This window comes from Phaethon lepturus, unplaced genomic scaffold (genome assembly GCF_000687285.1).
Source record: "Phaethon lepturus isolate BGI_N335 unplaced genomic scaffold, ASM68728v1 scaffold31926, whole genome shotgun sequence".
NCBI classification, from domain to species: Eukaryota; Metazoa; Chordata; class Aves; order Phaethontiformes; family Phaethontidae; genus Phaethon; species Phaethon lepturus.
The window spans coordinates 5,872-17,672 of record NW_010544796.1 but is presented as its reverse complement, the minus strand read 5'-3'; the positions used below and the strand labels follow the sequence as shown (position 1 = coordinate 17,672).

At 42.9% G+C, this 11,801-nt stretch overlaps 1 protein-coding gene across 2 annotated transcripts in view; it reads left to right on the top strand.

Moving 5' to 3' along the window:
* The first annotated feature begins 3,346 nt into the window (after positions 1-3,346).
* The window catches only part of RAB11B (RAB11B, member RAS oncogene family), a 10,640-nt gene continuing 2,185 nt past the window's right edge, over positions 3,347-11,801 (top strand). For both annotated transcript variants that reach the window (XM_010288787.1, XM_010288789.1), the window contains exons 1-3: positions 3,347-3,558; positions 5,518-5,711; positions 8,768-8,848. In XM_010288787.1, coding sequence (XP_010287089.1) covers positions 3,347-3,558; positions 5,518-5,711; positions 8,768-8,848 — 487 coding nt within the window. The remainder of the gene's footprint in view (positions 3,559-5,517; positions 5,712-8,767; positions 8,849-11,801) is intronic.

The following is an 11,801-nucleotide window of genomic DNA, read 5'->3' as shown; positions in this document are numbered from 1 at the left end:
AATTTAGGCCACTCTAGTCAGAACTTAAGCCTAACAAAGGCTGTGCATATTAAAAACAAATGTGTGTCATATTAGTCATTAATGTCTGTCAACCTTATGTACTTAATATTTATAATGAACTCTGCTTATGTGGTCTCTCTCTGAGAGAGTCTTAATCTTCATTGTTCAAAAGAATGTATTCTTTTTGTCAGATTAATAAACTGGTGTATTTAAAATTCTATAATAAATTTGATCTTTTTTTTTCTTACCAACAATGTATTGCCCTGTATTTTTAATTCTGTCTTTCACTTGCTTTGTACCAGGATCCCGCAGCATGAAGCAGGTGTCCGGGTGGTGGGATTGTGCTCTGCTCACTGTAGGGCTGTTTGTTGTGAGGCGTAACAAGACAAGGGAAGGAGGGTGATGATGATGACTGAGATCTGAATGCTTTGCCTCTGACAGATAGCTAACATGGTGAAAGGTAACCCTCAGGCTGGCACAGTGTGATGGAGGAGAGAGAAAATCAGGAAAGACTGGAGGAGCAGTGCCACAATTCAGGATTTAAACAGAGCACTAAGCGTGGCTTGCTTGTGTACTTAGAGCTGTCTGATGATGATTGGTGCTGGTTATTGGTTCAAGTCACTTCCAAGTTAAAACCAGTGCATCTTTCCTTTACCAGTGTGGCCCTAAAGGCTGTTTAGGGAGTGTGACTTCATTGATTCTGGTGAGATGTGTTTAGGGAGTATGCAGGCTCTTAAATCTGACTTTGAACTTTCTGTTCTACTCTGTCGAGACTTTTGCATTTGAACAGGCAATGCTGCCTGGTGGCCTGTTCCCAAATTTAGGAACTTTCTCAAGATCTAAGAACCTTGAATGTATCTTGCTCAATTTCCATAGAAAACAAAAGTTTCTGGGTTCTGCCTGCGTGTGGGCCTCCAGTCTTTGCGTCTTTCTTCTGAAAGTGAAAATGCTTGTTTAATGCTCAAGACTGAGTATTAACAAGAAGCACTGGAGACTGTAAGGTAGAGGGAATATTACTTACTGAGTTGGAATCTTGTCGCCTTCCTCTGTTATTTCTGCATCCAGTAACTTCTTAAAAAAGCTCTGCTAGAATGTGGAGCAGCCCAGTAAAGGGGAGTCTGGTGCTTTGCCAGATTGCAGCAGAGGTGAGTAACCAGCTAAAGTAGCGCAGGATCCCTGAATTTTCTTCCTGTGACAGATGTAGTTAATGACCTGAAATCCATTTGCATGGTTTATGCACAAAGCTGATAATTTTAAGATGTTAGAGGATAGGAGGTATCTAGAACCTGGAGACACAGCTGTGCTTTCTCGAGCTGCAGATTCACGAGAAGGTAACTTCCTTTGGAAATAGTTGGAAGCCTCAGGGTTTTTCCAAGCTGGTCTAGCTTGTGTGGTCGATGTTCTTACCTCCTTCTCGTTATGGTCAGGGCTTTGCTGTATGATACAGCCCACTCCAGGCCAGCAGATCACTGTGCAAGGTGGGTGACCTTCGGCCCGTTCTTGGAACACCCTGTTGAATTAGTGATGAAAAACTGTTTGTCTGGAAAATAAAGCTAACAAAATCCTAGAGTTAGAACTCATAATAATATCTTTTTTATATATCTGTTCTCATACCCTAAAAAAATGGTTTAGGCTGTTTGCCAGTGAAGGCAGAGCACTGTGAGGAGCGGATTTGAGCTATCCCGGGTGGGGAGTTGTGGCGCCTTGCCACGATTCACTGGCTGCCTGTTCGTGCCTCTGTTGTATTTTGACTGTTCAGCTGTGCTAGCACAATTGTCCGTCTATCTGTGCTGTCAGCTGGATGAAATGCTGGGGGGGGGCGGGGGCTAGTCCGGAGCATTTCAGCAATCTCCCCATGCAGTTTGGGAGCTGTTGCAGCAGAGCAGCAGAGGGCTACAGCAGAAGTTTGGGAATGTGCTGGCAGGGGTGGGGAGGTACATGAACTAGAGCAGTGTGCTGCCAGAGCTGTATCCTGAAACAATAGCCTAAGCAGAAAAAAATCTGTAGTAGCTCTAAAGATGCGTATGATCCTTGGCGCTGGGAGAATGCTGGTGAGCTCATTCTGGAAGTGTGGAATGAGAAGAGTTGTCTGTAAATTTGTTGCGGAGGGATCAGGAATGTTTTCTGCCCATGTCTGCTTTTCTATAGGAAAAACAGATCATATGGATGAGTAAGATCAACAAATGTGTACTTTGAACTGAAGTAAGAAATATTCCCAAAGTTGAAGAAACCTCACTGAGACTACCTTTCTTCCTTGTGCTCAAGCCAGGATACTGTTAGCTTGAATACCAAAGTTATATGTGATACAGTATTTGCTGAGACTAAGGGAGGATGGCTTAATTGCTTTTAGTCTTGTTTCCCTTTAGTTATTTCTTGCTCTAGTCAGTAATACAGGGATTTAAGAAAATGTGTGTAGTTGCATTGGCTGCATAATAAAGAACCTAGTAGGACAAATCTTGCCTTTGGAGTTGTTGATGAGAAGGTCTCATGGAGAGCCTGATCTAGTGTGGCTGGGTATGAAGCAGCAGCCTGAGAGAGTTTCAGCCCCAAAGTAGTGGGAAACTCCTACTACAAAATGTACCTTTTATTTTCATAATACCTTTTGGTAAAGCTGGGGTTTGTGTGCTAAAGATCTCTCTGCACTAACATTTTTCTGTTAACAAGGCAACACCTTGCATGGAGGCAGAGATTTTTAGCTCATCTTTTACTTCACATGCAATCTACTAGAACTTGTTTTGCTGGATGAAGTTCTGCTTTGTTTTGTATCTTGTTTGTAGTATGAAATGTCTCTTCCCCTTTTTGTGGTGAACATATTTATGAATTAAATTACTTAAATAAAACACCTTATATGGCCCCAACAGGGACTGCAAATAATTGTTTACTTACTGTAGTTTTTTGTTTTTGTAATAAAAATAGACTAGGCTTATAATGTACCCCGGATTTTGACAGGTAGCTCATTGCCATGTTCTTGACTGGAGTGGTTCTTAAAGTGGGTTGCAGCCTTCCTCTGCAAAAGGTCAAGTATGCAAGGGACATCCAGTTACCTCTAATTACTGGTGGTGGCTTGGGGCCTCCAAAGCAATGTTTAGCAGTTGACAGTTGCTGTAGCAGTTTCTCATTTCCATCTCTGAGGAACTGAGCAGCTAGCAACAGAAAGGCTTGGGGCTGTTTTTGGGGCTGGGGAAGCAAGCTATGAGTTGTAAAGTCTGAGGTGTTGTCAGCGTAGCTTTCTCCTGTGTTTATCTGGCTGCACAACTCCTGGGTCCTGCCTCGTAAGGCAATATAGCGGCCAGGTAGCACCACTGCACTATGTAAATGTTGGTATGAAGAATTAATTTAAAAAATAATGTCTTTTCTTTCAGTTGTGTTGATTGGAGACTCTGGAGTTGGGAAGAGTAATCTTCTGTCACGTTTCACACGTAATGAGTTCAATCTGGAGAGTAAGAGCACCATTGGGGTGGAATTTGCCACCAGGAGCATCCAGGTGGATGGGAAGACAATAAAAGCACAGATCTGGGATACTGCAGGACAGGAAAGATACCGTGCCATTACCTCAGCGTGAGTACTATGTCTTTGCTCAGGCTAACAGCAGAATTCTAGCAGAGATGGTACAGATAAACTTATGGGTAGAGAATTAATGAAACATATTTGGGATACATGACAAAATTATTATGACCAACTTCAGTGTACATCCAAGTCATAAGACAACAAATATTTTTGTGTTCCTTGATTAATATAATGAAAGTAACTTTTAGATTCTAATGATACTGTTATAGAAAAAATGACAGCTTAAATGAAGTGTGGGAAATTTTGTTCTAAGTCTTGTGATTTGGGGTTTTTTACCTGCCCTGGGTATGCTATCTTCATTATGTGGAATGAGTGTCATTTCTGATGGAAGCTGAGTACTATTTGGCATCAGGTTTTGGTCTAGGCACAGTGTCTTACTGTAACGCCAGTGACTTCTGGTCTTCACTGTCCCCTCAATCTTGAGATTGAGGGTATTTTTAGGACAGTCTGCAGCCACAAGCTCCCTTGAAATGTCAAGGATTTTAAATTAGTCACAGCCCTGAAAATTGGGTCCAAGAGTGCATGCTGAATAACCAGTAAGTAGGAAGGCAACTGTGATAGTGCTGACTCTCCAGTATTGGGCACATCCCTATTTAGAACAATGGTGTTAAGAAGCTTTCATGTATGGCACCTTGTTAATCCACACAGTGCCGTAAGATGTAACCTCTGGGTGTATCTGCTTCTGTGCAGGTAGTAGGCAAAAGTATCTTTTAGAGGAAAAAAGAAAAACCCTGTTGGCAGGCTTAGTTATCCAGGGCATATTCTGATTAGAGAGTTGAAAATCTTTAGTGTTACAGATATATATCTATTTTTAAAGGTATAAACTTGTTTCTCAATCATGCACAGCTTGAGCCATTTGTATTAAACTCAATGTAAGGGGAACTTTTTTCATTGAGGTGAAATAGGGTAATGCAGAATAGGTGGGAGAAAAATAGAAGAGTGTGGAGCCCAAAGGGAATAATCTATAGGGAAGGAATGCAAAAACAAAGTAATGCAGAAGCAGGTGTAAGTGGTGATTTGAAATTGCATCTTTTCCATAATTGTTGGTGTGTTTTTTCAGAAATTTTTTTGTGACCCTTAAATTGTTCTTACTGCTGTACAAGCTTAGCAGAAAAACTGCTGGCTGAGTCTGGTTCAACAACAGGCTTGGCCAATGACAATTGGTGCATCTGTAGTCCTGTGATCTTGCCTCTCCTTTGTGCTGGCACGAGCTCTTGCTTGACACATCACTAGGCCAGTTCAGCTTGCTAAGCCAGCAGAATGCCAACCAGCAGTAAAAAGTGAATGTTTTCTGCTGAGTTGGTGCCCTGAATTGGTTCAGCAACATGTTGGACAGGTGCTGGTGGAGCTGAGGAGAAATGATAAGATTATGTGGAAGAGAGAGATGGACATTATAGAACTGATGATTGGCTTGTGATGTCCTGAGCCTTTGGCTGGAGTTGAAATGGGCTCAAACCTGCACTGAGGGAGCAAACTCTATTCTTGGATTATGGGCACGTGGATAAGTGTCAATATAGCCCAGAGTCCCTTAAGAGGGACAGGAAGTATTTGAAAGATCAGCAAAAAATACTGACATTTTACGAAGGACTACTTTCCTAGTAGGAAGATAAGTTATAACTTCACAAAAACCTTCTATCACTACTGATTCTGAAATGCATTGTGAGTTTTCTTGCACACTGTTTTAGCAGACTAAAAATGTCATGGCTTCCACAGTCTTTTCAGCATTTTGTTACATACGTTGGAATTTTTTAGGAATGCCATTAAAAAAATTCCAGCATTTGGAACTTGGTTTTAGATTTAAAAAAACCCCCACAACAGTACAACTTTTTCCAAAGTGCGGGGCATGTTTTTAACTTTTTAGTAGTAACCAGTATAGAAGAGCCAGATACTGGGTTTGTTGGTGTAACTCAGACAGAGCTCTCTGTAAAGGAATGTGCCTTATGGTTTCAGATATTACCGCGGTGCTGTTGGGGCTCTTCTTGTCTATGACATTGCCAAACACCTCACCTATGAGAATGTGGAGCGCTGGCTAAAGGAGCTTAGAGATCACGCAGACAACAATATTGTCATCATGCTGGTGGGTAACAAGAGTGACCTCCGCCATCTGAGAGCCGTGCCTACTGATGAGGCCCGGGCTTTTGCAGGTCTGTAGACAGTGTGTTCTGGGTTGGTGCTTTCTGAACTTGATGTTGGTGCAAGCTGTAATCGTGTTATTGTTGTTCAGGACTGAACTTTCACCTCCAGTTTTATTTTTGACCCTAAAAAAGCATTTAAGATAGCGTGTGTGGTTGAGTGGGGTTTTTTTGTTGTTGTTTTTAAATCTAGTGGTAGTACATGTTTTTGAAACATTGTCCTTGAGCTGCCTGATAGCTGAAGATTAAATACTTCCTCTAGCAATGCTAGAAACAGTAAGCAATGTTTAGAAGAGAAAATGTCACAACATAAATATAAAATATCACAAGACAAAATGTCTTTCCTTCCTTCCTAGAGGCCTGGTTCTCCTGAATACATATCAACGTAGACAGCTGCAAACGAATACTGAACCTTCTCTTAGATGGTGTAGTTTCTGCTCCAGAGCACTGATGCATTTAGTAGCATTATAGAATCTTTGGGTTGGAAGGGACCTTTTAAGGTTATTTAGTCCAACCCCCCTGCAAGGAGCAGGGACGTCTTCAGGTAGATCACATTGGTCAGAGCCCTGTCCAACCTGATCTTGAATGTTTCCAGGAATGGCGCATCTACCACCTCTCTGGGCAACCTGTGCCAGTGTTTTACCACCTTCACTGTGAAAAATTTCTTCCTTATATCAAGTCTAAATCTACCCTCTTTTAGTTTAAAACCATTACCTCCTGTCCTATCGCAACAGGCCCTGCTAAAAAGTCTGTCTCCATCTTTCTTATAAGCTTTTAAGTTTTTAAGCTTTTTAAAACTTTTTTTTAAGTACTTATAATCCAGTACTTCCTTTAAGTACTGGAAGACTGCAACAAGGTTTCTCCAGAGCATTCTCCTCTCTGGGCTGAACAACTGCAACTCTCTCAGCCTGTTCTGAGAGGAGAGGTGCTCCATCCCTCTGATCATTTTTGTTGCCTGCTCTGGATCTGCTCCGACAGGTCCATGTCTTTCCTGTGCTGAGGGCTGGATGCAGCACTGCAGGGGGGGGGGGTCTCACCAGAATGGAGTAGAGGGGCAGAATCCCCTCCCTTGACCTGCTGGCCACGTTACTTTGGGGGCAGCCCAGGATACGGTTGGCCTTCTTGTCTGCAAGCGTACGTTGCCGGCTCATGTCCAGGTTTTCATCCACCAGGACCCCCAAGTCCTTCTTGGCAGGGCTGCTCTTCATCCCCCAGCCTGTACTGATACCAGGGGTTGCCCCGAGCCAGGTGCAGGACCCTGCGCTTAGCCTTCTTGAACCTCATGAGGTTCATGTGGGCCCATTCCTTGAGCTTGTCCAGGTCCCTCTGGATGGCATCCTGTCCCTCAGGTGTGTGTCAACCACAGCTTGTTGTCATCTGCAAACTTGCTGAGGGTGCACTCGATCCCACTGTCTGTGTCACTGATGAAGATATTAAAGGTCCCAATACAGACCCCTGAGGGACACCACTCGTCACCAATCTCCATGTGGACATTGAGCCATTGACCACTACCCTCTGGGTGTGACTGTCCAACCAATTCCTCATCCACCCAACAGTCCACCCATCAAATCCGTATCTCTCCAATGCAGAGAGAAGGATGTTGTGGGGGAGTGTGTCAAAAACCTTAGAGAAGTCCAGATAGACAACATTGGTAGCTCTTCCCTTGTCCACTGAGGTGGTCACTCCATCATAGAACGCCACTAGGTTGGTCAGGCAGGACTTGCCCTTGGTGAAGCCATGCTGGCTGTCTCAAATCACCTCCCTGCCCTCCATGTGCCTTAGCATAGTTTCTAGGAGGATCTGTTCCATGATCTCCCTGGGCACAAGGTGAGGCTGACGGGTCAGTAGTTCCCAGGGTCCTTCTTCCTACCCTTTTTACAAATGGGTGCAGTATTTCCCTTTTTCCAGTCTCCCGGGGCTTCACCTGTCGGGACTTTTCAAATATCATGGAGAGTGGCTTGACAGCTACATCAGCCAGTTCCCTCAGGACTCTGGGATCATCATCGAGTTTAAATTACAGTGATCATCAGACTTGGAGATTATCAATTGTTGGAAGAAAACAAGTGGGTTTTCATGTTTCTCAACATGTGAGCTGCTGCCACTGCATTACTTCTCTCTCTTTCTTATATTGCAGAGCACTGGTCGAATATTCTTTTTGCCCATATAGGACTAGGGGCATTCAGCTTACTTTTATGTGGCTATCAGGCTTGGAGGTGGAATTTAAATGTATAGCCTTTAAAATCCTTCTGGGAATATTACTAGCACTTGCTTAAACATGTTTTCTGAAATTTGCTAGTGTGCATGTACCCTGTGGTTAGTAAAACCACTTTAAATTTTCAGACAAATGAGGAGTGAAGGTTATATAAGAGAAGTAAAATGAGTTAGTAGGTACTCTAGATAGTGCATTACTGTGGTCAGTTGGTTCAAGGTCTTATTTTTTGCCCCTGACTTCCTACTAAGGCTGTTTTAAATAGCTAGTAATAGAACAGGTGTTGCTGTTTAAGGTCTATGACTGAAATTTGCCTATTTCTGGGCAGGTGGTACAGTACCATTCTAGGTGTGATGTTTGGGTGTTAATCATAATCTTTTAATTAAAAGATCTTTTGCATTGTAAGAGGAAAGAAGAAAATAGACTGTATTACTAGAGGTTTTATTGTGATTTGGAGGTGGGGTCTGATTAGGAAAGTGTAGGTCTGTTTATCTTTTTTGGGTTGCAGCGGAGAATTGTGATTCCTGTTGCAGCAACATGCCTGTGCTCTTGCTGAAGGTACTTCTAGGAGTAATATGTAGCCAGATGAGAATAATATTGTATTGCTTGACTGAACAAGGGCTGCAGTGAGGAAAATGTTATCATGCTATGGCAAGGCAGTGGTCAAAGGTGATGCTGCTGAAATGCCAGCTGCTAAAGGAATGATCTGCCAAGTTGTTCTGAGTGTAAGAGGAAATAAAAATTAAAAAAGACTGTGCTCCAGCTGATTTGGCCTAAAAATAAAGTTGAAAACCTCAAAGTAAAGGTGAAATAAAGTGCTATTAAAGTTCTTAACCAAACCACTTGTTATTTATTACAGAAAAAAATAACTTATCTTTTATTGAAACTTCCGCTCTGGATTCAACAAATGTAGAAGAAGCCTTCAAGAACATCCTTACAGGTATGGTTCAGAGAACCTCCTGAGGTAGTCGATCTTCTTCATGGGCATGTTTTGCAGTTATCTAGAATGTTTTGGAAATGAATGGGAACAATGCTTAGTTTGCAAGCTTTTTAATCTTACCTTTGTGTTCTGCCTCCCACCAACATATGCCTCTCTGCCCAAGAATCTGGCAGCTTCTAGTCTCCTGATGTTCCATAAATTTAACCTATTCCAATAGCACTGTTGTAGAGGTACTAATAGTTCTGTGCCTGCACGAAATCTAAGCAGTGAAGCCACAGCCATGCTAGGAAGTTAAATGTTCCAGTGTGTCTTCTTGTACCAAAGCAGACTGATACATAATATTTTTATCCAGCCTACTGAACTCTTATCAGCTGATGGCAAGGGTTATAGGTGATTGCACCAACAGCTCATAGCTACCTGCAGACTGCCTGCTGGGAATGTCCCTGAAGAGTCCCAGGAATTGTCTAAGAATGTCATAATGGTTACAGGCCAAAATGAGGTCAGGTGTTATGATTTCCACTGCCCAAGAATGTTCCTCAGTATGTATCTCTGCTGTAGATGTGGCTACTGAGTGCACAGTGTTCAGTTGCAGCTTCAGACTTGCCGTATGTGTGGGAATGCTGTGTGGCTCATGCAGTAGGTCCAATGCATCAGAGGTATTCCAGGTACTAGCACTCTACTGCTTGCTTTTATCCTCTTTCAGACTGGGGCTTATAATTTCCATTCCTTAAGATGGAGCTGTTGCCTGCATGTATTTTCTTGGCCCTGGAGCACCCTATTGCACATGAGGCCTAGGATTCGCCAGTAAAGCTTTGTTGCTGTAGGTACACCGGCAAGTCTTTGCTGTGCTAAGCCATTGCCAAAGCACTTCTGTGCTCACAGGGATTTCCAGATAGTGTTTTGCAAATTTGAGCTGAGTGTTATTTGGCCTCTGGAAGAGTGTAGCTCTGCTCTAGGCTAAATGCAGCACATGGGGAACTTACTGATTTCCTTCAAATTGAGGTTGGCCAAGAAGTGAGAATTGTATGGTCATGAGGTAGGAGGAGGGACAGGGTTGAAGTGGTGAGGATATGTGCTGGAAGATACGTAGCCTATAGCCAGTAGAAGTGGGAAGCACACAGAGCAAGATAAATGCTTAAAATAAGCGCTGCTCATCTCTGCTGTTCCTTTGGTTGAAGTGGGTAACTTTTCCCAAACTTGCCTAATTTTACTCTAATTTTAGTTAGACTTTAGTTTTTATGAGTATGTCAGCACTGTATGCTTTAGCACTTTGTGTTACAGAGGATGTATTATTCTGGCACTAGCCTGAGGTGACTCTGCATTGGGTAGCTCTGTGCCTGAGCTAATCATCTGAGGCAGAGTCCTGGGAAGCACGGTGCTGTCACACCCAAGGGTGTCTGAAGGACAGCATGGGCCTGCAGGACAGATGAATTGGAGCTAACAAACCTTGATGAACTTGAGCATCTCTGCTTTCAGAATCTGTCTTCCACTCAGTGTTCTGCAGTAGTCATATCTCAAAATACTGTTTGAGGTAACAGGGAGGTTGGTGTTTCAAAGCATGGTCAGCTCTCAATAGCATGAGTGTAGTTCAGCAGTTGCCATCCATCCTGTCTTCCCTTGCACTGTTCTGAGATAGGCCATCTTCTCTACGCAGGGTCAAAGGTTGCTCTAGGAGACAGCCCCAGTATAGTCTGCTTGTAACAGATAAGATACTTAGGGAGCAAGAACTTGAGCTGAGGTCAGGCCTGGACGAACTGAACTCAAAACACTATCTCACAGCAGCGTTCTGGGCTCCCAAAAGTGTTGAGATTGTCCAGTTCAGGTACAGTGGGGATGTGGCTAGTAAGACTGAGCAATCCTGAAAAAGCATCCTGTTTCGTATTTCTAGATTATATTGCCCATTTTTTTAAATGAAACTTCTAAAGTGATTACCTGGGGGGAGAATCATCCTTCTAAGGGAGAAGAAGAAACCTGGGAAAATGTGCTGTGTAGAGCAAGTGAGTTGGGAGAAACTGGGGGGGACTTGGAGGAGGGAAGAGGGTGGGAGCAGCAGGACAGGAGTTTCTTTACTGGCCACCAGTTTGAACAAACAAAACAACCCAACAGATGCTACCCCAAAGAAAAGAGGGCTTGGCAATGACTCTGAACAGCTAGTTCACTGGATGCCAGTGAGCACAAGAGAAGGGGGATGTGGCAATCTCTGTACAGCTCTCCTCATCCCTTTCAGCAAAGAGCTGAATGTAGCCAATAGCAGCAAGATCAGTCTTGGGTTAAAGGCTTCCATTTTAAACAATGTAAATATGTGCAGCTTCTTTTAAACAAACGAACCAACCCCAAAAAACCAACCAATGTAAACAAAACCCACATAGTCCCCCCATGATTTTTAAACCTTGCTAAAGACTTGGGTGTTACTGTTTTGAGGCTGTAGCTGTGTGAATGTGATCATAATATTTACCGCAGACTTCCAGGGAGGTACTTGCCCTTTTCCTGTCTCACAATGGAGGGAAGTTAGAACAAGGGCTTACAGTCAGTGAAATAAGTAATTCAAAACCTTTCAACTTAAATTATTTCTAGTAACTATGTGGTTGAAATAGTTTGTTTCTGAAAGCTTTTAACCTGGCAGTCTCTCTTCAGCAGTTACAGCTTTGTGGATCTGTGTGCTTTCAGGCATAAATTAACTGGAGTCAAATAAATTAATTCTCTCAGGACAGACATTTATAGTTCCATGAAGCCCTATATTGATCCAGGTGGCTATTTACTGTCATAGGTGGGAAAACTGGTTTGTTGCAGAGAGGAATAGGCATTTCTGTCATTTGGTAGTAGCGGCTTGCCAGAAGCTAAAGTGTGAAGTAGATAACAGTCATTGCTGCTGCATAATGGCGTTTTGGAAGCATCCTGTTGATTGGTGTTTCTAGATTATATTGGCCATTTTTTTAAATCAAAAATAAGATCA